At 37.0% G+C, this 27,751-nt stretch overlaps 1 protein-coding gene across 4 annotated transcripts in view; it reads right to left on the bottom strand.

Annotated features, from left to right (window-relative positions):
- ZCCHC7 (zinc finger CCHC-type containing 7) overlaps window positions 1–27,751 on the bottom strand; it is a 254,447-nt gene that overhangs the window by 54,576 nt on the left and 172,120 nt on the right. For all 4 annotated transcript variants that reach the window (XM_045043122.1, XM_006939290.5, XM_006939289.4 and 1 more), the window contains one exon: window positions 327–370. In XM_045043122.1, the coding sequence (XP_044899057.1) occupies window positions 327–370 (44 nt within the window). The remainder of the gene's footprint in view (window positions 1–326; window positions 371–27,751) is intronic.

Raw genomic sequence — 27,751 nt, 5'->3', positions numbered from 1 at the left:
CACTGAAGAGGCAGTTATTTCCGGTGTTGATCTTTAGTGGTACCAGGCAATATGGGCTGAGAGGACTCACCACGGCAGAAGAAACAGAAGGGAAAGGGGACTAAATCACTACGGCAATTAACAGACTGACAAAAATCAAGGCTGAACCACACTTCTGAAAAATTCAATCACCATATACTACAATCAAACTTTTTCTTGCAACATACTCAGACCACTGCTATCTCTAAAAAGTTTATCAAATTATCATAATGAAATGAAAGGAAATTTCAAATCAAAGGAAATTATTAATCTGTTATTCATAACTTTGAAAAACAATTTGATTTTACCTCAGCATCTTTGTCACTGATGAACCAATTTACACCATCTTCTCCTACAAAACAAACAAAATGTTACTCAATCTTGACCCTTTTAAAGCACTTATAGATTGACATTATTCAATTTGTTAGTACTGAAATTGGACTCCAAAGGTGTAGTGAGAAATGTGAATACCTCAACCTCTTATCTTGGCTCTGTGTGGCTCTGAACAAATACTTAGCCTCTCTTAACCTCAGTTTTCTCACCTGTGTAATTCATGGGAATAAGAATATTTGTCCCATCTTCCTAAAAACTACTGTGAAAATCAAATGAGATATGTGAAAATGCTCTGAAAACCATCAAGCTATAAACAAATATAAAAAAAAAAAATAAGTGAAAAACCAAAAACCCAACAACAGATGCAGAAAGCAATCTTATCTAAACTTCCCTCATCTGACTAAAGCAGAGCTTTATGAAAGTCAGCTGCATAGCACCACCCTCCCCCAACCTAGAGTCTCTAGTCAAGGAAGCGACTGACCTTGGCTTCTAGGACATTCCAAAAAACCCAAGTTGTAAAAATTAGCATCATCAAAAGCCTCCATCCTTTGAAGCCCTAAATACTTGTGTTTATGAAAGTTGGTAAACAAACCTTTACCTCTGGCAACTGAGTTCAGTTGCTCATTACCAAGTGCTCCCACACTTCTGTTAATCTATCAGCAATTAATTCTCAGGACCCTACCATTCAGACTCAAGTAGGCAGAAGAAAGGTTTTTTCTTCCGCTATCAGCACTAACTGTGTCTACTAGCTTCCCATTGTAGTTGACTTTGGTAGTAACAGGTTAAAAAACTGAACTTTAAATACCATATCATGACTGAGGCTAGAAATTAGCACTGTATTTTATAACATCAAACACAGTGAAACAAAACAACAAACAAGGAGGCCAAATATCCAGAAACCGTTGATTGATCTAAAAATACAACTACAAAAACCTAGGGGGTTTGGGAGCCCTACATTTTTCTTTATCAGCTGTTTTCTTCTCTTTGCACTGTCCCTTTACAAATTTGCAAATTGCTGCTATTCCTTTGGTCTACTTATGACCACGGAGGAAGGGACACATGACTAATGCAGAAGCTAAGGTATCAACAAAGGACTGAAAGATTTTTTTTCTCTCCTTGAAGCAAAGTTAAGATTTCTTCCTTCTTCCTATCTATTCCTCTTCTCTATCTCAAAAACACAAATCAAGCTGGACTCTTTAATTTGAAAGGAATTTTGAGGAGACATGAAGTAATCTACGTTTCCCCAGGCCTACCAGGAGTAAGTGTCTAGAGATATATTTTAAAATAAAATACTTTTACTAAGAAAACCAAAAGGCTGCTTTACAAAAAGACCAATCCAGAGGAGAGCAGAGATGCTGTGCTGATGATTATTTCCATTGTAAAATTTGGAGGCTGCATCCATATACTGAGAGTGGAGAATACATTAAATAGCAGCAGCTTCTATTCCTTCATCATCACCGTCCATGTTATTCTTTCATTCAAAAGATCCATCTAAGGAGCATGCTTTGCTGTAACTTTCAAAGCTGCCTTTTGTGTCTCAATGTCCTTCATCTTTAAAATTCAAAATGACCACTAAGAATCACTTTAATTAAAAAACTCATTTAATACTGTTTTAAAAAAATAAAAACCTAAAATCAGTGAGATGCAAAATAGCAACTGTTATCACCCCCAATTCCAAATACATTTATACTGGAACAAAGAATAGTGAAAAAAGGGAAGGTCTGAGAGAGGGAGACCCGACTCCATTTGGATGGCTTTGGGGCACCTGGGTGGCTCAGTCAGTTAGGCATCTGACTCTTGATTTCGGCTCAGGTCATGATCTCACAGTTTGTGGGATTGGGCCCTGTGTCAGGCTCCATGTTGACAATGTGGAGCCTGCTTGGGATTCTTTCTCTCCCTCTCTCTCTCTGCCTCTCCCCTGCTCACTCTCTTTCTCTTTCTTTCAAAATAAATAAACTTTTAGATTGTTTCAACATTCCTGTGGAATTCAACAGTATTCTAGGTTGTGTACTAACTCCTCTTACAAGCTATAGGATATTCTTACTGTAGAAAACTGATCAACAAGTACACAAAACAGGTTTCAATTACAGATGAAATCAAACTTCTCAGTGGTAAATAAACAAAGACATTGTCAGGAATGCATGAGCCAACTCTTGGTGCCACCTCTGGTTCCAGTTTTAGATGGACACTGGTAACAACAGCTGACTCCTGCCTTTTCTCTATCCTGTTTACTTCTTAACTCTAAATCCCAAACTAACGGAAGCTTTGTCTAAGGGCAAATCAGTAGAACTTCCACAGACAGCCAATTCTCCTATTAAATTCCTGGTGTGGGACTTGGCAGAAACCTGGGTTCCAGTCTTAACCCTATCTCTTATTTGCTGTTTGGCATTGGGCAGTTTACTGATCTTCACTGGGCCTGTATAATAATGGGTTGGATTAAATGGCGTCCATGGTACTGTCTAGCACTAAACTTCCATGATTCTTTTGAATTTTCATTCATTACCAAAATCAAATACATTGTCCTCCAGGCCTTTGCAACTGGCACAGGGTGTCCTCCCTTAAAGACAATTTCCAAGGGGCCTAGAGGCACTCATCTTCCATGTGTTCACCACCCAAGGCCATAGGATATAAAATGGGATTACCCAAAAGTGTAAAATTAGGACCACACTAAAGATGCCTAATATTAACTCTTAGCTGCCTTATAGCTTTATCTTGCTAATATCTGGGGCAATGATTCTTTTCAGACTTCAGAACTGTAATCAAAGCAATGGCTGGTAACTCTTTCTTTGCAACAAATCAACTGAATTCAACAAACATATACTGAAAGGTTATAATGAGCAAGGTGCTATAGGGTAAACAAAGATGAATATGAGCTTATAACTTAGTAAAGGAGTCAAATGAAAGGTGAAGAAAAGAGTAAGAGAAGACCATACAAAATTCTACAGTATACGGGGAGGAGGAATAAACAATGTCTGAATTTGGGGGGAAAAAGAGGTAAAAAGTCACAAAAGGCTTCACCATAAAAAAACTTTACTGAAGTATAATTTACATATTTAAAAATATAGTTGTGTAAAAAATACAGTATGATGCACTTTGACAAAGGCACAATACACCTGTGTAACCACCACAACAATCAGATGTAGCATTATCTCCACCATCCCAAAATGTTACCTTGTGCATACCTGCACTTGATCCCCCACCCCAGGCAACCACTGATTTGCTTTCTGTCACCATAGATTTGCTTTGCCTGTTCTAGGACTGCATATAAATAGAATCCCATATTATGTATCACTCTGTATTTGGCTTCTTTCACTCTGAGTATTTGTGACATTTGTCTATGTCGTTGGATAGTAGTAGTACTTTGTTTCCTTCTTCTTGCTCAGCAGTACTCCAGTGTGTGGATATGACAATTTGTTTACCTGCTCATCTCCTGATAACACTTAAGTTGTTTCCAGTTTTGAGCACTTATAAAGCAGCAATAAAACATTCTAGTGAAAATCTTTCTTTTTAATTGACATGCGTTTTCATTTCCCTTGGGAAAATATCGAGGCATAGAATTATTGGATATGGTTAAGTGTATCTTTACCTTATATGAAAGTGGCAAATTTCCCCAAAGTGGTTGTGTCATGTTACATTCCCATCAGCGATGTATGGGAATTCCATAGTTTCATAATCTTGCCAACGCTTGAAACTGTCTTTTTAATTTTAGCCTTTGAATGTGTGTGAAGTAGTAATGCATTAGGATTTCAATGGGCATTTTTCTGATAACTAATGATGCTAAGCATTTTTTCATGTATTTATTTGCCATTCATATATCTTCCTTCAAAAACTGTTCAAATTTTTAGCTTATTTTCAAACTTTTTTTGAGAAAGAGAGAGAGAGAGAGAGAGAGAGAGAGAGAGAGAGAGAGAGAGAGAGAGAATGAATCTTAAGTAGGCTCCATGCTCAGCGTGGAGCCCAATGTGGGTTTGATCCCATGACCCTGGGATCATGACCTGAGCTGAAATCAAGAGTCTGAAGCTCAACGGATTGAGCCACCCATGAGCCTCTTAGCTTATTTTTAAATTGAGTTGTTTTACCTTTTTTTTTTTTTTTGAGGGGGATGAAGGAGATTGTCTTCCTTTGATTGAATTCTAAGAGTCCTTTTTATATTCTAGAAACAAGTCTTTTATCAGACATGTGTTGGCAAGTATTTCTCCCAGTGTGGCTTGATTTTTCATTTATTTTTAATAACAGGCTGGAGTTTTCACTGTTGTGGGCCAGGAATTTTACTTGCAGTGTTCTTTTCTTAGAAAAGCAAAACTTCTAATAAATTTGACAACCCTTCCCTTCACAGTTTTTATGCCCAAAGAAATCTCCCTATGCAAGGTTACAAAAGCCAAGTACTTTTTATGTTTCCTTCTAAAATTCTATAGTTTTGGCTTTTTATGATTAGTTATTATCCATTTCTCCCCATATGAATATGCAGTTGTTCTAGCATCATTTGTTGAAAAAATACCCCTTCTTCATTGAATTGCTTCAGCAACTTTGTTTAAATCAATTGACCTATGTGGGTCACTTTCTAGAAGTTCTAATATGTTACATTGAGCTACAGGTCTATCATTATACCATATTACAGCTTTACTTTAAAAAACTAAAATCCTGTAGAATAAGTTTTCCAACTCTTTTGCTCTTTTTCAAGATTGCTTTGGTTATTCTAGACCATTCTGATTTCTGTATAAGATTCAACTTGCTTTTTTTTTTTTTCTTTTTAAAGTAAGCTCTACAGCCAATGTGGGGCTTGTACTCATGACCATGAGATCAAGAGTCACAGGCTGTACTGACTGAACCAGACAGGCATCCTTGATTTCTGTATACATTTTAAAATACCAATTTCTACAAAAATAGCCTGATGGGATTTTGACTGGTATTGTGCTACATCTACAGATCAGTTTGGAAAGATATTTTAACAATATCAAGTCTTCTAAAACATGAATATGGCATATCTCTTCATTTGCTTTGGTCTTATTTTTCTCAGCAATGTTTTATGGGTTTCTGTGAACAGGCTTTGCACATAATCATATCCTTGAATATTTCATGTTTCTTTCTGCTACCGAAAAGTTTTTAAAAATAAAACTGAAATTAATTTTTAATTATTTTTTTAAATTTCATTTTTCAGTTTCTGATTACAAGTTTATAGAAATACAACTGATTTTTGTTTGTTCACCTTGCACCCTGCAAATCTGCTAAATTCACTTAGTTCTAGAAGCTTTTTGTAGATTCCTTGCAATTTTCTTTTTCTTCTTTAAATGTTTATTTATTTATTTTGAGGTGAGGTGAGGTGAGGAGAGGAGAGCAGAGGAGGGGCAGAGAGAGAAAGAATCCCAAGCAGGATCCACGCTGTCAGCATGGAGATAGAAGCAGAGCTCAAACTCATGAACCGTGCAATCATGTCCTGAGCCAAAATCAAGAGTTGAACACTTAACCAACTGAGCCACCCAGGCATACCAATTCCTCCCAATTTTCTGTTTACACTATCATTTCACCTGTGCATAAAGACAATTTTATCACGTCCTTTCTAATCTGTATGCCTTTTATTTCTTTTTCTTACCTCAATGCATTATAAAGAACTTCCAGATATAATACTCAATATTAAGTGGTAACAGAAGTTAATCTTTGTTTTGTTCCAATAGGGGGGAAACTTCAGTCTTTCTGAATTAAGTAAACTGTTTGCTGTAGATTTTTCATTACAGGTTGAGGAAATTCTTTCCCTACTTTCCTGAGAGTTTTTAATTATGAATGTGTTTTAAATTTTATCATATGCCTTTCTGCATTAACTGGGATGGCCCCATGGTTTTTCCTCTTTCTGTTAATACGGTCAATTACAGTGAATCATTTTCAAATGTCAAGCCAATCTTGTATTCTGGGATTAACCCCACTTGGTTAGGATGTGTTATGCTTTACAATATACTGCATAATTCAATTTGTTAGTATTTTATTAAGAATTTTTACATCTGTGTTCATGAAGGATATTGATTTACACTTATCTTACAGTGTCTTTTTATGGTTTTGATATTGGGGTAAAACTGACCTGATAGGAGTTGGGAAGAGTTTGTGTAGAACTGGTGTTATTTCTTCCTTCCGTATGTGATAGAATTTGCCAGATAAGTCATCTAGCCTGGAGTTTTCCCTGTTGTGGGCCAGGAATTTTACTCGCAGAGATGAATTTTTCTTTTATTTATTTATTTTGAGAGAGAACACGCGCACAAGCAGGCAAGGGGCAGAGAGAGAGAATCCCATGCAGGCTTCAGGCTCAGCACGGAGCCTGACATGGGGCTCATGTCCTGAGATGAAATCAAGAGTCGGATGCTCAAATGACTGAGACACCCAGGCACTCCTGCAGGGAGGTTTTAAAAATAATAATAAATAGTAATTCTATTTCTTTAGTAGGTATGGAAGTACTCACATCTTCTATTTCTTCTTGGGCCAGTTTTGGTAACCTGATTTTCAAATAATTTGCCTATTACTTCTAAATTGTTGAAATTATCAGTACATATGTCCATAACATAGACTTATTCTTTCCTTTTGATTCACCTAATTTGTACTTAAGCCCATCCAAAAAAAATTTTTTTTTCTCAAATACTGTATATTTCAGTCCTAGAAGATCCATTTGGTTCTTTTTTGTATCTTCCATTTGTCTTATCATATTTCTTTTTCTTTAAACCTTAGTGTATGTTTTTAATAGCTGCTTTAAAGTTCTTCCTGGGGGGGGGGGGGCGCCTGGGTGGCTCAGTCGGTTGAGCGTCCGACTTTGGCTCAGGTCACCCCCCCCACCCCCCCACCCCCGCCGCGGCCTGTGGGTTTGAGCCCCGCGTCTGGCTCTGTGCTGATAGTTCAGAGCCTGGAGCCTGCTTCGGATTCTGTGTCTCCCTCTCTCTCTGCCCCTCCCCCTCTCATGCTCTGTCTCTCTCTCTCTCTCTCTCTGTCAAAAATAAATGAACATTTAAAAAATAAATAAATAAAGTTCTTCCTGGTAATTTCATCAACTCCGTAATTTCTAGGTTTGTTTTATTTGACTGATTTTTCTCCTATTATTAGTGACATCGTCCTCTGAACACCTAGTAATTTTTTTTTCTTGGATGCTAGTTATTGTAAATGGTACACTATTAAATGTCTCACTCTTGTTTTTTCACTTTCAAGTGTTAGACTCCGTGTTGATGAGCAGTTAAGCAAATTCCAGACTAGACCTTTAAAGCTTTGTTAGGGTAGGTCCACAGTAGCCTTTACTCTGGAGCTAATTTAGTCTTAATAAAGATGTACCTTCTAGGGTTTCTATTAAACACTGCAGGTATTCAACACTCTCTCTCCACTTTTGCTAGTAAGAACTCAGGTAAGTTCTGGGAATTGTTCAGACTATAGACAGTAGGCTTTTGTCCACGTCTAGTGGAGTCTGACCTATCCATACACAGATAGGAACACAGTATCCTTGGTATTCGTGGGTAACCCTACCCAGAGTTCTGGAATTATCTCCCTCCGCAGCTCCCACCCTCCAGTACTCTGCCCCACAGACTATAGCTTCCTTAGCCTCTCTGAACTCTGTCTCTGCTTCTCATCTCAGGGAGGCTACAATGCTGCACTTGGGTTCCCTCTCTTGGTGCCATGAGGCAGGCGTCTAGGCAGAAAGCTAGGTTGATTACAGGGTATATCTCGTTTGTTTCCATATTCTCACAAATCACAGTCCAGGACTGTTTGTTGTCTATATTCATCTTGCCCTTGAAATCTGTGTGTATTTACAATAGCTGTTTTAAAGTCCCTGTCTGCTAATTTCATCATTTCTTGCCAGGGGGTAAAGGGGTAAAGTCTGGTATAAGCTTACATAACAAAGCTGAAAGAAGAAGTCTTAAATAGTATTTTAATAGATGGAGATGAAAGAGGACACCAGTAAAAAGGAAAGGCACAAGCAACAGAATGGAAGAGGTAAAAGGATACAGCAAACAATACAGCTTGATTGGAACAAAGGGTATGATCATTCCCTTCCTAAGAATTTTCATAGACCTTTTTTTCTTTTAAGTTTATTTATTTTGAGAGAGAGAGAGAACAGGAGATGGGGAGGAGCAGAGAGAAAGATAGAATCTCAAGCAGGCTCCGTATTGTCAGTGCACAGCCCGACGCAGGGCTCGATCTCACAAACCATGAGATCATGACCTGATCTGAAATTAAGAGTTGGACACTTAAGTGACTGAGCCACCCAGGCGCCCCGACAGACCTTTTTATATGGTTTAACTTGACATTCTACTGGGTGAGCTTTCCAAGGAATAGCATAGCAGGTCTCTTTCTGCCAGAGGTAATGCTGAAGAAACAGACAGTAAAACAGTAATTCGGTGTTTCTGTTGACACTATGTAACAACCAGAATACTTCATCTCTTCTGAAATAACATTCAAAACAAAAAAGTAAACCCATAACCTTACACATATTTTACACATTTTCTCCTATTTCTGGAAATATTCTGCTATCTTAATTACACACGTGTGCACTCTCTTTCTCTATTACTGCATGGTTATAAACATAGACATCTTTTGTATTTATATGGTGATTCAGAGTCTATAAATTGTTTTAAATATACATTTTATCCTCAGAAACCTGTATGTTATTGCTAAACAAATTTTTACTTTTTTAAAAAATGTTTTATTTTTGAGAGAGAGCAAGTGCGTGAGAGCATGAGTGGGGGAGGGGCAGAGGCAGGGCCGGGGTGGGGGGTGGGGGGTGGGGGAGTGGTGGGGAACTGAGGATCTGAAGCAGGCTCCACACTGATAGCAGTGAGCTTGATGCAGGGCCCCATCATGACCTGAGCTGAAGTCAGACGCTCAACTGAATGAGCCACCCAGGTGCCCCTTTCAGATTTTTTTTTTTTTAAATACTCACTTTTATGTGTTTACTTTCTACAAAAATTGGCAACTGATGCTTTCTGTGAAAGGCAGTGCTAATGTAGCTCTTTATCCGTAAGACTGCATTCAGTTTTCAAAGGATGTGAGGAAAAGTCTGGATTAGATATCTTAGGAGGAAAGCCAGGTCCTGTCCTGCTGTAGTTACTTTAGTCTACATTCTGGTGGGTGGGAAAGCTGAAGATTATTCTTTTGCTAAGAGCAGCCACAGACAATTATAGAGGTGGTTCTCTCCACCTTTTGGAATAACTTGACAGGAAATAGGAGTTAATAAAAAGTATTCTAAAGATCACCAAAGACTACAGAAGGACTCAGTTCAGCACATCCAGTTGGTTATTTGCAGCGAAGGTGCCATGGTCTAAGAAGAATCTTTTCCTGAGCCTAATGCCCTATAGCTCCTTCTTATAAGGAAGTCATAGATACCTTGTATTTTCTAGATATCCTAATTTCTAACATCTAAAATTACAAATCTCATTAAATTTCAGTGAAAAGGTTGTTATATATGACTTTCTTAGCATACAGTGGGCTCAATTTGAATATTCAGCAAATCAGATATAAAAACTTATTTTCTCATTACTAATTATCTAAGTATGTAAATGCAGGGCACACCTGGCTGGCTCAGTCAGTATTGCACATGATTCTTGACTGCAGGGTCATGGGTTCGAGTCCCACATTGAACATGGCACCTACTAAAAAAGTATGTAAACGCAACTTTCCTCAATGTGTAATATGTTTTCATTTAATGTAGTGTCAAGTTAATTTTCAACAAATATTTATTGAATATCTATCACTGTAAAAGACAGTGTAGGAGACAGAAAGATGACTAAGACGTGGTGCTTGCCCTCAAGGAACTCACCACATAGTGGAGAAGTATGTGCATTTTGGGGCTAAATAATAAAAAAAAAAACATTACTGTGCTAAGTAAATAACCATGATAATTTTGTCTTTAAAACAGAAAGATGATTAATCAAGTGTTAAAGATAAAAAATCCACTATTATTTGGGGAATCAGTTATTTAACATGAAATACTGAATTCTACTAATGAGCAATTAACTTATGACTGTATCACCACGATGGCCTTCCTTATAATTCTAAGTATGTAAGTCCTAAGTATATAAGTCTAAGTATGTAAGTATGCAATTGTTTTCTCCCCAAATAACCTGTGAGTATAGACAGCTCACAATCAGTGATTGGGCGGAAAAGGCAATGGTTGTTGTCTACCTGCAGTACCTAAGGAACCAAGATTTTGGGCCTTCTCAGTATCCTCTCACTTCCAGGATACAGACAAAACTCTGACTTAACTGAGATGGCATTCTTTCACTACCCTAAAACACAGTGAAATGGTCAAGAAAACAAAGAAATGTGGAGAAGGTAATGAATAATCCTCCCATCAGATAACTTGAAGTTAAATAATTTGGCAGCTTCAGCATTAAAGACAAATGAAAAATGTTACATTTCTAAATGTATTGCCTACACTCCCTTTTTACATACCTAATATTTTAAACTAAACGATGCTGTTTGCAAATTAACACTCCCACTGCTTTGTTCTCTGTACTTTTGCTCATTTTATTCCCTTGATCTCCAACATTGTCTCCCTCTTTGCCCAATTTTTTACTTAACCCAGTCCAATTCTGATAACTACAAATTCGAAATGTCCTTTAAGGGCTCAGCTCCTCATAGCAATGGGTAATATACAGTACTTCTCCCTCACCTGACCCCTGTGAGCATTCACAATTCTCATGGACGATATAACAAAATACTTTCCTAGTTCTTCCCCCCCTTCATGGTTTCTTCTTCCTTCATGGACTACTTGGTGTGCTCCACTCTTTGCCCTTTTTTTCCTCATTCCACATTCTTAGTCCCAGCTTACGTCATACATGTCCATGGTGGGAACTCCCAAATCTGCATCTCTAGGCCAGATCTTTTCTGGAGTTCCTGATCGATTGGACATCTAGAGTAGACATCTCACAGGTAACTCACACTCATAACCATTAAAAATGAATTCTTCATTTTCTCCCACTTCCTTGCATTTCTTTTAAAAAGAGACAGAAGCTCCCACTTCTCCTCTTTGTATCTTCTATCTCAATAACTTGTATAAATCTATTTTATAGGTTGAAAAATCTATAAAGTCTACTTTATAGGTTAAAAAACCTCAACTCTTCCCTCTCACCTTTCATATAATTACTCACCAAATCCTGTAAATTCTCTCTCCATAACAGCCTCAATACCATTATACTGGCCCAGAGATACTTAGTTTCTCAGCTAGATTATAAAAATAACTTCTGACTATCTCTAGTGCCACAACTAATTTTCCATTCCACTGTTACCGGAATGTTTTTATTTTTTACATTAGATTCAGGTGTACAACACAATGATTTGATACCCGTATATACTGTGAATGGAATGTTTCTAAAATGGAAATACGAGTACCTTCTGCCCTTAATGGTCCCTTGATCCCTACAGGATGAATGTAAAACCCCTTTGTATGCCGCACAATGCCTTCCATGATTTGGCCCTTACCTGTTTCTCTAGTTTCACCTTCCTGATCACAGTACTTTAGCTATGCTTAAGAATTTCCTTAATGTGTCCTGTTGCTCTCTGCAACTATGCTCTGGAACACAAGCCATTCCCAACTTCACAACTTGGAACTAGAACTTGGTCTTCAAGTCCCTAATCATGTGTTACCTCCTCCACTGATGTCTTCTCTGATAACCCTTCAAAAGCAAAGATGATCACTCTCAACTAGGTAACATCCTAGACTTTAATCGTGTCATTTCTTTTTTTTTTAATTATTTTTAATGTTTGTTTATTTTTGAGAGAGAGAGTGCGAGCGAGAGAGGCACAGAAAGAGAGGGAGACACAGAATCTGAAGCAGGCTCCAGGCTGCTCCAGGCCCAACGTGGGGCTTGAACTCACAAACGGTGAGATCGTGACCTGAGCCAAAGTCGGATGCTTAACCGACAACCACCCAGGCACCCCTAATCATGTCACTTCTATCTTTGTATCTTCCAATTCAAAGCATGATCATTTAGTTATCATAGGTACTCAGGTTTATTGAATTACTTAAATAACATTTCCTCTTTTGATTTTACTCTAGAAGTATTTTCTCCCTCCCTAAAAGCACCTTATTTCTTACCTCTTAGGCTATTAATAAGTACTTCTAAACCGTGTGTTAACAGCTATATTAGTAAATATTTTACCTCCCTCACTACACCGTAAGTTCTCTATGGACATCTATCTAGTTATCAGCACAACTTCTTGCATATTTTGAATTACACTAGAAAAAACAAGTTAGAGGAAAAAGTCGAAAAGGATAAAAAAGGGAAATATTAATATGTACACTTGTGTGAGAAAACACTGTTCTGAACTGGGGGTAAATAAGCCAAGAGACAATTTCATGGATTGTCACTGTACATATGCAAGTTTAATAAGACAGTTCTCTGTGGCTTAAAAAAAAACAGATTTGGAAATTCTAAAGGACCTAAAAAATATTTTTTTAATTTTTAAATTAAAAGAAAAATGTTTAAATGTTTATTTTTGACAGACTGACAGAACGTGAGTGGGGGCAGGGTAGAGAGTAAGAGAGACACAGAATCTGAAGCAGGCTCCAGGCTCTGAGCTGTCAGCACGGAGCCCGACACGGGGCTCGAATCCATAAACTGTGAGATCATGACCTCAGCCAAAGTCAGACGCTCAGCCGACTGAGCCACCCAGGTGCCCCGGAACTAAAAAACATTTTAAAAACCACTGCTATTGAATAAAAACCACTTAGTAGACACAGAAACATAAGATAACTGGACATTTATAGATAATCATACCTGTACCTACCCAGTGTTTATGGAATAAAGATCACAAAGATGAAGCTGCCAGATATTTATGTCCTATCCTTTCCTGAGCCTAACTCCACTATACCAGATATCCCCCCTGGGATCTTCTCACTTCGGATAAGCAACTGAACCAGCCACAAATGAAGTTACTATTCCCAACTTCATCAGCAGCATCTGTTGTTTCAACGGAAACTTTTGAAACACACACAATGCCACATGCAAGTCCCCTGAGGGTTGAGCTGCTTTATTCACTTGCATTCTTCTCAAACTGCTCTTTATTTCTGTCTCAGTTTTCTCTTATTTATACCATTCTATTTGACACTGGTCACAAAACCATTTTAAGTCATTAAAATTTTGCAGTGTATAACTGGCAATAGTTTAAATAAAACAAATTTTAGTAGAACAATTTGCAAGTTAGGCATCAAACTGTTCCTTATTTTAAATCATATTAAATTTACCAGAAACAATCTGTATTTTTGAATGTGTATAAACGATAAATGGGGATTTAGCTCTTCTTTTTTTAGAGGTAGAGGAGGAAGAAGAAAGAGGAAATAAATACAGGTGCTTAGCACAGGGTTATAGAGAGCTCTTTTAAAGTTATCTGTCACATTTTTAAGACCTTTGTATTATCTCCAAAGAGACACAGATACAACCACAGAGAGTTCTCTCTCATCCCCCATTCCTTCCAAAACAATCTGTCACTGAACCACCTGGTTAAGAAATATTTATTTAAAAATAAAAAAACCTCTCAAATTGGGGCACCTGGGTAGCTCAGTCAGTTAAGCGTCCGACTCTTGATATCAGCTCAGGTCATGATCTCACAGCTTGTGGGATGGAGTCCCATGTCGGGCTCTGTGCTAAGTGTGGAGTCTGCTTGGGATTCTCCCTTTCTCTCTCTCTCTCTCTCTCTCTCTCTCTCTGCCCCTCCCCTGCTTGTGCACTCCCTCTCAAAACAAATAAATAAATGATTATATTAAAAACAAACACCTTTCAAATTAAACTAAATGACAAGAACAGAAAGGGAAAAATTATCAACAGAAACAAATACGGTAGGATTATGGGAGCTGCTTTTTCCTCTTTTAAAGATACTTCACTTCCATGCTCCCCTCCAAAAAAGCAAAAAGGAAAATATACGATGGACATTTGAAATATTTGTAAAATGACACGAACATATAAAACACATTTAAATTCAATCAAGAGGCTACTTTAAAAAAGATATTGCAGGTTTCTAGAGAAAACTATATAAATTTGGCTATATAAATTTGGTATCTCCTTGCTGGTAAAAATATAATAATAATCTAGAAGCTATGTCTTTCAGTCATCCTTCTAATTCTGTTTTACATTTTCTCATCCCCTTCCTACATCTTTTTTCACTTTCTTCAACACCTGATTCTTGGCTCACTCCTTCCCTAGTAAAACAAGTCCCTCTGAAACAATTCATTTTTGTTCTTTTTTTTTTTGGGGGGGGGGGTCATATTTTCTTCAAATCTCTTTCTAAACTTTAAGACCAAATATGTCCAGGCTTACATTTATAATTGCTTGCAGGATATATCACAAATGATTATATAGTCACTACAAACATAACATATCCAAAGAAAAACTTATCTTCACAGCCCCAACTGAAACTAGTTCAAACACTTTCTTCCCTGTTGTTATTAAAGGCTCAAAACATAGATTTATTTTCATCTTAACCCAATGCTTCACTCCCATTACCCAAACAGGCCAGGTCTTAAAATTCGACAGTACTTCCCTTTAAAATGTCTGAGCCAACAGGGGCGCCTGTTGGTGCTCAGTCAGGGTGGCTTAGTCAGTTAAGCATCTGACTCTTGGTTTCAGCTCAGGTCATGATCTCAGAGTCATGAGATCGAGCCGTATGTTGGGCTCCGCACGATTAGTGCAGAGCCTACCTGCAATTCTTTCTCTCTCTCTGCCCCTCCCCCGCTTGTGCTCTCTCTCTCTCTCTTAAAATAAATAAATAAACACTGAACAAAATAAAATGTCTAAGCCAATATTCTGGTTTCCCTCCAGTCGTCACTGTTTGTTCATCACCTCAGATCTAGGAGGTGTCCTTGTACCTTCAACTGCATTTGAAACATACCAGTTAGATTTTTTTTTAATGCGTAATTCTGTATTTTACCATCAGTTTTTTAAAATATTGTTTTAAGTTTATTTATCTATTTTGAGAGAGAGAGAGAGAGAGAGAGAGAGAGAGAGAGAGAGAGAGAGAAAGCAGGGGAGGAGCAGAGAGAGAGAGAGAGACAGAATCTGTGCTGTCAGCACAGAACCCGATGCAGGGTTCGATCTCATGAAGTGTGAGATCATGATCTGGGCCCAAACCCAGTTGGATGCTTAACAGACTGAGCCACCCAGGTGTCCCTTGTTAATTTGTATCAAAGTAATACATGCATATGGTTTTAAAAACTCTAATTAATACAAAGAAAGCATAAAAGAAAAAAAAAAAACAGCAGTTCTCTCCTCTCTGTTCCAGCTCACACTCCTCCAGAGGCAACCACTTTCAAGTCTCTAGCTATTTCTTTTGGTATTCATTTGGATACTTCTAAATAATTTTCCTTCTGTGACTTATGGATTTATCTATTTTATTATTACTTTTCAATGTTTATTTATTTTGGGGGGGGGGCAGAGAGAGAGGGAAACAGAGAATCCCAAGCAGGCTCTGCACTGACAGCTCAAATTCATGAATTGCAACATCATGATATGAGCTGAAACCAAGAGTCAGACGCTTAACTGACTGAGCCCCCCAGGTACCCCAGGATTTATCTATTTTAAACATTAGTACCTAAATTCCTTTTTTAAAAAATGTTTATTTATTTGCTTTTGGGAGGGGTGAACATGGGCAGAGAGAAAGGGATAGAGAATCCAAAGCAAGCTTGTGCTGTCAGTGCAGAGCCTGCTGTGGGGCTTGAACCCTCAAACTGGGAGATCATGACCTGAGCTGAAATCAGATGCTTAACCGACTGAGCCACCCAGGTGCCCCTCTAAATTCCTAATAAAGTAAAAGAGGATTTACTTGTAACATCCTATCTGCATTTCTTCTTCCTCCATCCCCTTTCTTAGGTTAAGGCAATACTCCTGACTATGTAGTGGTATACTGTTTCCTTTCTTGTACAATGCTTTAATTGTCCTGTATTTAATACCAGTCTAGTTGTTTCAATTAGTTGGCCTGAAAAATCTTCTTACTACCATGCTAGCCACTAGCACCTTGTCTCTCTAAAAGGTCAAGTTTGAGTCCTCTTGATATCTTCAGGATCAGAGCAGTGCCTGTTCATTATATACCTGCTGCATTATAATAGTCCTCACCAATCGTCAAGGTCCAGTGGACCCATTTAATAATTTAAGTCATCTTACAAATAACTTACAGAGACATAAGGAGATAATGAATAACAATTTTACTAGAAACCCTAATAAGACCTTTTAAAACAATTTTTTTAACGTTTATTTATTTTTGAGACAGAGAGAGACAGAGCATAAACGGGGGAGGGCCAGAGAGTGAGGGGGACACAGGATCTGAAACAGGCTCCAGGCTCTGAGCGGTCAGCACAGAGCCCGACGCGGGGCTCGAACCCACGGACTGCGAGATCATGACCTGAGCCGAAGTCGGCCGCTTAACCGACTGAGCCACCCAGGCGCCCCCCCTAATAAGAATTTAAACATGGCAAACCAAAATTTTTATTTCATGTATATATATATATCCCTGCTAAATACACCTGAAATGGGGAACATCTTGGAATACAACCAACTGCTCATCGACTGTCATCTATGTACTTGACACACATCCATCTGGTTACCAGATCTCGAATACATCTCTTCTTTGCTCCATAGTTGCAAGAAATTTTTACTTTTCAATTTATAAACACTAATTACAATGATCAATCCATTAGTGTTTTTTCACTTCTCTATCATCTATTTCTTTCTAGTCACCTCTGCATACACATTTGCCTTCAGTGACTGTCCACTTGAAACAAACCATATCAAGCAAATTTTGGTATACAAATCTCATAAAATATGAAAGCATACAGTCACACATCCTTTTATCAAAGCAGGATGGTACAGGTTCTCATCATAAAATACTGTGTGGTAAAGAATTTCCTGTTGAATGACTACCTAGATGAGAATACCTCATTTCCTTTTTTTTTAAGTTTTTTTAAAATTTATTTTGAGAGAGTGAGAAAGAGAGACAGAGTATGCATGTGAACAGGGGAGGGGGAGAGAGAGAGAGAGAGAGGGAGAGAGAGAGAGAGAGAGAGAGGGAGAGAGAGAGAGAGAGAGAGAGAGAGAGAGAGAGAGAGAGAGAGAGAATGAATCCTAGACAGGCTCCACGCTGTCAACACGGAGCGCAGCATGGGGCTCGATCTCACAAACCTTGAGATAATGACCTGAGTCAAAATCAAGAGTCGGGTGCTTAACCAACTGAGCCACCCAGGCAGACTACCCTATTTCCTTGTTTATATTTAGAGATACATTGTTCATTCATCGATTCTTAAGTTCAAGAAAACTCATATGTAATATCCTCTGAACAAAATCATAGTCTGGGACTTAAAAGATCAAGTTCATTACATCATTAAAGTCTAGGTACCACAGGGACATCTGGGTGACTCAGTTGGTTGAGCGTCCGACTTTGGTTCAGGTCATGATCTCACAGCTTGTGAGTTTGAGCTCCACATCTGGCTCTGTGTTAACAGCTCAGAGCCTGGAGCCTGCTTCATATTCTGTGTCTCCCTCTCTCTGCCCTTCCCTGCTTGTGCTCTGTCTCTCAAAAATAAATAAACATTTAACAAAAAATTTTTTAAGTCTAGTACTACAATCTGTCTCTTTGCATTGATGTTCTGATTGCTCTAATAACTGTGAAATGTCTTCCTCCTTCAATTTTCTTCTATTTGCCATTTGGGCAGAAAATGTAAAATTCTGAATTCTCATCTTTGTTCAATGAAAGCTAAAAAAGATGGTGTCTCCAGACTTCTTTTATACATCCTTGAAAAATAATGTAATACTTTGGGCAATACAATATGAAGGATGATGAAGACATTTCACTATTATATCATCCTTCTAGGCAATTCCATCATTCTTATATTTTCTTATTACTTCAGTGTTTTTTAGCATAGTTGGGAATAACTAATGAGTAATGATAAAACTATTCTTATGATGATGAAATAATAAGATGTTTCAAAGTAGGACAAAAATAAGATCACTAGGATCCCATGATGTATCTTACATTTATATAAGGATCCAATGGACCCATGTAGTAAACCTGAGATAGAGTTTTATTTTATTAAGGAAAGTAAATTTTCTCTCTGTTCTTTGCAAGACCTCTAAGAAAGAATTAAAGTCATGAAATATATATTCTTAGAAGTAATTAGAAATGCTAAAAAAAACCTTAAATTAAAATTGAGTGTACTGAGCTGGGTGGCATATGGAGGGTTAAACTAAACATCATGATTTTTCTCAACTCTTAACATTCATTCATTTATTCAACAAGTATTTATGGAGCTACTGCCATATCCCAGGCACCATTCTAGGTCCTTAGCATATACCAGTGAGCAAACAGAGATTGTTGCCTTTGCAGAACTTATATCCTAGTGGGGGGAGAGGGACAATAAACAATAAACATAATAAATAAATTATATACGTTACCAGTAACAAGTGCTTCAGAAAAAAAGAAACAGTAGAGCAAGGTAATGGGAACTGGTAGTCTTGGGTATGACTTTCAACTTTACATAGGGTGGATACAGGAGTCCTCGTGGATTTTTAAGCAAAAGCTTAAAGGAGATCAGGGAATTAGCCATGCACTTCTGGGGTAAGAGCATCCCAGGCAGTAGGGATGTGTCTGACAAACAGCAGGGGTGTCAGTGTGGTTGAGGGTCCTGTAGGCCTTGTAAGAATTCTTGCTTTTATTCTGAGTGAAATGGGAAGTCAATGGAGGGCTATGAGGCAGGGAGAGAAGTTAGATGGCTACTGCAATAATTCTGGGTACAAATGATAATACGTCTGCTCAGGATGGTAGCAGTTGATGTGCTAAGAAATGAAAAAATCCTGAACATATTCTGAAGGTAGAGCCAACAAGATTTCCTGATGAATTAGATATCAATGTAAGAGAGAAGAACAGAGTCAAGGATGACTTCCAGGTTTTTGACCTGGCCAACTAAAAGGATAAAGTTAATGCAACTGAACACTGCAGATAAACATATTTTAGGGGAAAGATGAATGCAGTTTTGGACAGATTGGATTTGTGATATCAGGCATCCAAATTAAGATGCCGAGTAAGCTATTAGTCTTATGTTAATAAGACAGATCTGAACTGGAAATATAAATTCACCAATTGTGGCACAGAGGTGGTGTTTAGAACAGGACTGGGTAACTGTACCCAGGGACTGAGTATAGGGAAAGAGGACAAAAGGAACAAGGACTTCGGAAGGAATAAGCAGTGAAGTGGGAGGAAACCTGTCGGGAGGAAAGGGAGCTCCCTTAAAGCCAACTAAAGAAAAGGTAGAAAAGAAGAGGTGTCATCAGTTATGGGGAACAACACTGATAGGTCACGGTAAGATAAAGGCTGAGAACTGCCTCTTGGATTTATTTTTAAAGTCCCTGGTGATCCTGATAGGAGAATTTTGGATGATGCAGTGAGGCACAACTCGACTGAAGAGAACTGGAGGAGAGAAACTGGAGGCAGTAAATACAGACAACTTTATTAGTAGTCGGACCACAAAAGAAAGAACTCATTTATAACTTACTACCTTAAACTTCTACCTTCTAATATGGCACCAAATGACTCACTAAGGAGGGAGAATTTGGATACTGCATGGAAAACAAATCCCATAAGCTACTCAAGTTTCAAGTCAGCTCCAGAAAGATTACTAACAGAATTGTCTTTAATTCCAAAACACAAATATTTATGAAAGTACCTACAATAACTATTACTCAAAGATGAGACTGCCATAGAGCAAGCAAGAAGTTATGGAGAATTAGAAATTATTACATAAAACTTTGAGTTCAAAGGAAAACATATTTTAAAAAACTCATCCTAGTGGACACTATTAACTTCTGTACAAATGTTCATTTTGATATTTGATGCAATTAATTTTAACATGCAATACCTTCAGACAAAGAAAGTATACATAATATATAATGTTCCCTTTTAAATCTTCAACAGACCATTCCAGAAGAAGAAAATTGGGACTTTTTAAAAGAATACAGAACATAAAAATAGCTAATTCTGTGCTAGCTACTATGTCAAGCATTTTATGTATTTTTCTGATTTAAACCCTCACAACAATCCTACGGAGGCAGGTATTATTACACTCATATCACAGATGAAAAAAATGAGGTTAATGTGAATTTTTAAATTATTTGTTTAATGTCACAAAGCTTGTAAGTGGCACACTGGAGGTTTACTTCCAAACTATGTTCTTAACTAATATGCTATTATCACCTCTACAGTATTTTTATCAATAGTCTCGAGTTTGTCTAATAATAAAGGTGTTATGGAAAATCTCCACAATATTAAGATACGTAGGACATGGCAACCACTAGTGAAACAACTTCTTGAATTTCCAACTGCACTTTTCCACTTTTCAAATAGGACTGTATTCTGATATGAATAATGGTATTATCTGAAGAGCAGGGTTATTCTTCTATTTAGAGAGAATCTTGACTGAGGTTTCAAAAATTGTCCCAGCTTTCTAATTGTGGTTCAGTCTGTAACTCTTTTCTTCTCACTCTCCAGTATACCTCTTATCACCTTGCATAGTGTCTGGCACATAGTAGGAGCTCAATTAATGTTATTTAATGAATGAAATTAGAAAAACCAAGCAATTTCCTAAGAAAGATGTCAGTTGTTTTTACTGATCTTTAAAAATCAATTAGCATCTCTATACGGCATTGGTTAGCTCTTCTAGTTATATAAACATCAACTACTGAGTATTTGATTCATAGCTTGCTTAACTAGCACAGGAAATACGACTGTTTTAAGTTTATTTACTTTGAGAGAGAGCAAGAGACAGCACACATGCATGAGCAGGGAAGAGGCAGAGAGAGAGGAGAGACAGAATCCCAAACAGTCTCCACGCTGTGAGTAGAGCCTGATGCTAGATCTCAGGACCCTGAGATCTTGACATGAGCTGAAACCAAGAGTCAGACACTTAACCAACTAAGCTACCCAGGCTCCCCAATACGATTTTGATTAAAAAGAAAAAAAAAAAATCCAAGAACAACAATGTCCTTCATAAGCCATATGGACTATCTGGTCAGCTCTACTTCCCCAAATCCTGTTCTTAATTTACAATACTATAACCTATTTGCAGTAATACCAATATTGGAAAATAAGAGAGGAATGAGAGAAGATAAGGAACACACAAGAATGAAACAGATTGGAAAAAGTCAGGAAATAGAACAAGAAAAAGAGAAAGAGAGAAATGATCCCCACCCTAGGTTTACTGAGGTATAATTGACAAATAAGAGAGAAACTGATTTTGAAAGTACCATCTCAGAATAAAAGAGAGGCAGTTTATTATATAAGTAAACACTAGCTATGAATTGAGATCTGGCTCTTCCAAAACACACTGAATAATTTTGTACTAATCATTTTCTCTCTCTAGATTTCAATTACTCATTTGCGAGCATGAATCTAGCCCCTATGTGATCTTTAAGATAAATTCCTATTTTCCCCCTCTCAGGAACCAACTCAAATGGTACCTGTTCCTTCAAAGTGCCCAGAAACCTATCACTCTGTATCATTTTCTCTGTGAATTCTAGTGTTGTACAAAATCTCTGTAAATTCCCATCCACACTACATAGAGAAAGATGCACTTAAGAAACTTTTGGTAACAAGTTTCAAATAACAAAGGAAAGCGTTCTTTTTTTTTTTTAATTAAAATTCTAAATTTATAAATAGAAATATAAATTACTAATGTATGTAAAATATTTATTAGATATTTCCTGCCCCCTGGGAATACACAATACCTTCCACATCAGAAAAAGACTATGACTATTTATAATCCCTATGCAGTATGCACTATTGAGGCCTACTAGGCAGGGTTAAAGCTGGATTTTCAACAAGGCTCACAAGTCCTGAGGTTAAATACACATGAATTAAGGATGTTTAATCCAACTCAAGATACCATCTTTTCATATTTAAAGCAGCTTCCCTTAAACAGGGAAAATACAAAATACATGAGCTGTCCCTGACAGTAAAGCTCCTACAGAGGTAATATAAAGGTTCGTTTTTTTAACCATTTAAATGCATACCATGTTTACTCTCATTTCCAATACATATAATAGGTCCTGCTAAAACCAGAATACTTTTATGGCACAAAAAAGCTGTAAAAACAACAAAAAAAATTAACAAATTAAAAAATTTAACAAACATCATTGCTTAAATATAATTAGGACTAGCTACATAAAATGAGAAAGGTATAGGTTTTTTGGGGGGTATGTGCATAAACACACATAAATCTGTATACACACAGAGAAATAAAACAGTTAAACAGTTTCTACCTGTTTTTGTGTACTCCCTTTCAGATATTGTTCCCCTAGAGTCTTGGCCTCTGTTGCTGTCTAACTTGAATTCACAAAACTCAATGGCTCGTGGTTTTCAAAGCTTAGGGCTACGTTTGCAGAACAAAGTCGCTTTCTCTCTCTCTCTCTCTCTTTTTTGGTGGGTACAAGTATGGGGACCACAGGAACAGTTAAATTCATGGCATGGCTGGTCTACCACACAGTCGGGGGAATTCTTTAAATAGAGCCTGTCACTCTCTTGGCCCATCAATGGGATTTCCTTCTCAAACTGCTGATTCGTTCAGGTACACAACAGAGGAAATTTCAGTTAACCTTTGTTTCACCCCAGGGAAAAATCTGTCTGAAAGTATAAAATGAATAGATTAAAAAAAAAAAAATAAGCAGCTCAGCCACAGGGCCATTCTCCTAGTGTTCACTGCAGCTTAAGTTAAACAGTAAAAAGGGACAGTGGAATGTTTTATTCCCAATGGAAAATTCAAGCACAATATATAACTTGGGAATCTAGCAGGAGTCACAGTTTATTTTGACGACTAAACCAATCCAACTGTCCCTTCTATTTAATAAACTTAAAAAATTCCCCTTCTGATAATGTTATAAGAGTCAAGATTATTTTTCTCTTGTCTCATCATTACTACTATAATCTGACTGAGGTGTCTATAACAAAACTGCATATTCTCAATTTTTGAAACAACAAAAAAAGTAACTCTCAGGAATATTTTCAAATGAAAGTAATAATGGGGACAGGGGAAAATTAGGGATAGAATAAATCAGAGAGGCCTGATAAATTCTCTCTGTTATTCTTTTTAAAATAAAAATTCAGGCAGGGAGGGACAAAAAAAGGAGCCTACTTTTCCATCATAAAGTTCTGTTTTTAAATAATGGGAATACTTGGAGAGACTATCGTTAGATTGAGTCATGTGAAATCTTGGAATGGGGAGTAAAAATCTGCTTTGCCTGGAAATCAAGATTAATTCATATCCATTGTTTTGGGAGTGATAAAGACAGATTTTAGGAGATGGCGGATAAACACTGGCTACCTAGTCTTTACTTCTCCCAAATGAACCCCAGGGAACAGAAAAAGCATTATACTATCAATACTTCTTTTTTTTTTTTTTTTTAATTTATTCTTGAGAGAGAGAGAGACACAGAGCATGAGCGAGGGAGGGGCAGAGAGAGAGCAGGTCACAGAATCCGAAGCAGGCTCCAGGCTCTGAGGTGTCAGCACAGAGCCCGATGCGGGGCTCGAACCCACAAGCGGTGACATCATGACTTGAGCTGAAGTCGGATGCTCCACCGACTGAGCCACCCAGGTGCCCCACTATCAATACTTTTTATACACACTATGATATTACAATTCATATATATTGACTGCGAGCAGCTAGGGCAGCTCCTAAAAATAACAGTGAGATGCATTTTGCCTCAGAGACCAATGTCATTTTCATAAGAGAAAAAGAAATAATTCAAGGCCTTCCTGCTTAAATTTTCTTACCAACTTTATTTTCATGTGGTAAAATATATACAACCTTGTATTTATCACCTTAACCGTATTTAAATGTACAGTTCAATGCCATCAACTACATTCATATTGTGCAACAATCACCACCATCTACCTCCAGAACGCTTTTCATCTTGCAAAACTGAAACTCTGTACCCACGAAACCAATATTTTACCAACTTCTGATGCAGAACTTGAAAGGTATGTTCTTGATCTACTGACAAGGTCTCAAATTCCTTGTGGAAAGTGGAGCTGATGCTGGCAGTATCACGTTTTATCCTGAAGAGATTGGAAGACGCTTATCACACAGCTTGCTCAAAAGGCTTAAGACAGAGAAGAGAGACTTAAAAGTTGGAAAGAAGTTGGAACTCCGTGACTTTAAGAACCATACACTTAAGGAAGGACAAAGTGCATGTCTTTATTAAAATGCAAGATCTTAAATGCGCGGACTATTAAAGAACATTCACCTATATTTGCATATTTTAATAAAACAGAAGGTCACAGTTCAGCTCTTTTGTGACAGAGTTCTCTAGGCATCCTCAGCCCAGGAAACAACCTGCCAGGTAAGTAGATTGGTTACCAGGACCTGAAGGAAAACCATTACTCAATGTATACTTGCTCAAGTTACTGTTTATATTCACGCTTAAATACTTTTTTCCCCCTTGGTAAATTCTAGTCCTTAAAAGCATTCCATACTGCAAAACCCCATACCAAACAGTGTAAAATTGAAGTATGCCTTTCAAAATGAGACTAAATACATTACATGTAGTAAAAAAATGTATTTAAGGACCTAAGTAATATTTTGTAGTCTTTCTCCCTGAAAATCTCTTTTATGTACCAGCTTGAAACCAAACACAAATAACCCCTCCCCCCCATATTTAACTGATTGTAGTTACTGTTTTCTACAGAAACAAAAATATAAGTCTGCTCTGTTCCTTTTTTTAAGGACAGTATTTCTAATAGGAAATCCTCTAAAATAAACCCATTAAAACAGTGAAAACAAAAATAAAATAAGATAAAGTAACTATTTTAAGAAATACCAAGATTAAACGTATATGGATTAAAATTAGCAGGAACCATAGAAGACAGGTACAATGACAGAAGATTCCAAAATCATCCATAGAGAAGACTGAATGAATAACAGAACGATACACAGAAGTAACAATACTTTGAACAGTCTAGACCATAAAATCCAAATAAATATGTGATAAAAATTCAAGAGGGAACTCAAAACAGATTCCTGAGCCAGGGAGAGATGGGACTGAAGGTAGGTGAGATGGGGCAGTTGATGGAGATGATGGTATAGAGAAAGAGCTCAGCAAAAGGAAGAACCTGAAAGCCTTTTTAGAATGTTCCATGTATGCTAGAAACGTATACATATTCTGCAATTACTGGGTTTTATGGTCTATAAATGTAAATTAGGTCAAGGTGGGTGACTATTATTCTGACCTTCTATGTCCTTATTAATTTTTTTTAATCTAGTATTTCTATCAATTACTGAGAAAGGAGCAGGTATTAAATCTGATTGTAGACTTCCTTTAAACCAGTCGAATTTTGCTTTGTCTATTTTGAAGGTCTGTTTGATTCTTATGCTTTTCCTGATGACTTGATTCTCTAATCTTTCTGAAATGTCCTTGTTTATCTCTGGTACTACTCTGTCTCAAAGTCTGCTTACCTGATATTAACATGACCACTCCAGTTTTCACATGCTTATTACTCTTAATGTGTTTTATCTTTTCCACTCTTAAATTTTTTCTTATCTTTGGTTTTCATCAATCTATGAGTCTATTAAAAATGTATAATTTTATCTTCACCAATTTGGGGAGCTCTCTCCCATTATCTCTTTAAATATATTATCTGCCCATTTTCTTTCTCCTCTCCTAGAACTCCAATGTTACATTTTAGGTCTTTTAATATTGTTCAATCGGTCACTGAAGCACTGCCCTTTTATACTTATTTTATGAATATATTTTTTTCTGTTTTTCAGATTGGATAATTTTGGAAAAGTTCACATTGTCAGTCTGCTATTAACCTTATTCAGTTAACTTTTATTTCAGATACTATACTTTTCATCAGTTCTAGAATTTCTATTTAGTTCTCTTTTATAGTTTCATTTCTCTCCTAAGACTTCATGCCTATTATTTCACTATATGCATATTTTATACCCTTGAACATAGTCAAAATAACTGCTTTAAAGTCCTCATCTGCTAATTCTAACCTCTGGGTCATCATCCCAGAGTCCACTTACTGCTTTTTCTTGAGCATGCATCAGAATTTCCAGTTTCTTCATATTTCTGGTGATTTGGGGTTGTATCCTGGAATTTGTGAATTACACTTTGTAAACTATGGATTCTGTTATGTTCCTTTAAAGAGAGTTGATGTTTATTCAAGGATCAAAAATTTGGCAAATGCTTATTATATGCATAATTTGGGCTTCTCCCTCTATGAATTCCTTTTCACTTTTCAGCAGCTGCAGCAGCCATCCTTTTCTGATTCCTAAAGCCAGTATGAATTTCTTTCTGAGTTCTAGCCACTCCCATGTTATATCAATTAGTTATTGCTCAGGCAAAAAGCCATAAAAACAGGAAACTCATCTAACACTAATTTATAGTGTTGACTCCCTATCAGTTTCTGTCAGCTTTTGATTGGTCTCCAATACCTTCAGAAATTTTATGTTTTAAGGTATTAAAGTATGCTTTAAAGTGATATGTATGTGTATATAAATTTATATTTTATATATAACAGTTATAGTATAATATTTTGTCTAGAGTTTAATTATCTTTGGGAAGGCTGGTCTATTATGAACAATTCTGCCATTACCAGAAGCAGAACTTTGGGATTGCTTTTATCGGCATGATGTTATAACCTTAAAAAAAACAAAAATCTTCCGCTCTTTTTAGCTCCATTCAGGCAACAACAGAGTCTATGCTTTTCAGTGTTTTGTCCCTTTCACCTAGCTTAGGGTTTGATATATAATAAGAGGTGCTCTGTAAGTATTTGTTGAATGAATGGAATGACAGAATAGGGCAAAATGAAAATCATCAATAAGCATCAAGAAGTTCCTAGGAAGGGGAAAGTACTTTGGGCTGGAGTGATTAGCAATTTCTCATCATTTAAGAAACCCTGCTTTATTCTTGGAGGCAAAGAGATCTACCCTTAGTTTTAAGATAATGTTGCATTATGTATAGGGTTTAGATTGTTTTTTAACTACAGCTTCTCATTTTCTGGATAAGATACTCCAGTCATGAGTTTTATTATTCAAGGGTCCCATATTGGGTATAAATCCTTTTCATCAGAGAAAATGTTACATTTTAGTTCTCTGGGCAAATTAATTATGATTTACTATTTTAGGCCATCTTCTAAATTCCTGGGATAATTATATGAGATTCTAATTTCCAAAACATTCATTTGCAAATAGCTCATGAATACTACCCAATTTCCCAAAAGACAGTATGAAAATGAGCACCCTAAATGATGGGGAAGGCAATTAACATCTATTGAGGGACTGCTAGGTGAAAAGCTCTATAATAAGTGTTTTATCTCATTTAATCTTCTCAATTACCCTATGACATGGATATTATTACCAACTATTTACAGATAAGTAAACTAAAGCTCAAAGCTGGTCAAG

This window comes from Felis catus, chromosome D4 (genome assembly GCF_018350175.1).
Source record: "Felis catus isolate Fca126 chromosome D4, F.catus_Fca126_mat1.0, whole genome shotgun sequence".
Classification (NCBI taxonomy): domain Eukaryota; kingdom Metazoa; phylum Chordata; class Mammalia; order Carnivora; family Felidae; genus Felis; species Felis catus.
Note: the sequence above shows the minus strand (reverse complement) of the source record. Positions and strands in the feature narration are given on the sequence as shown.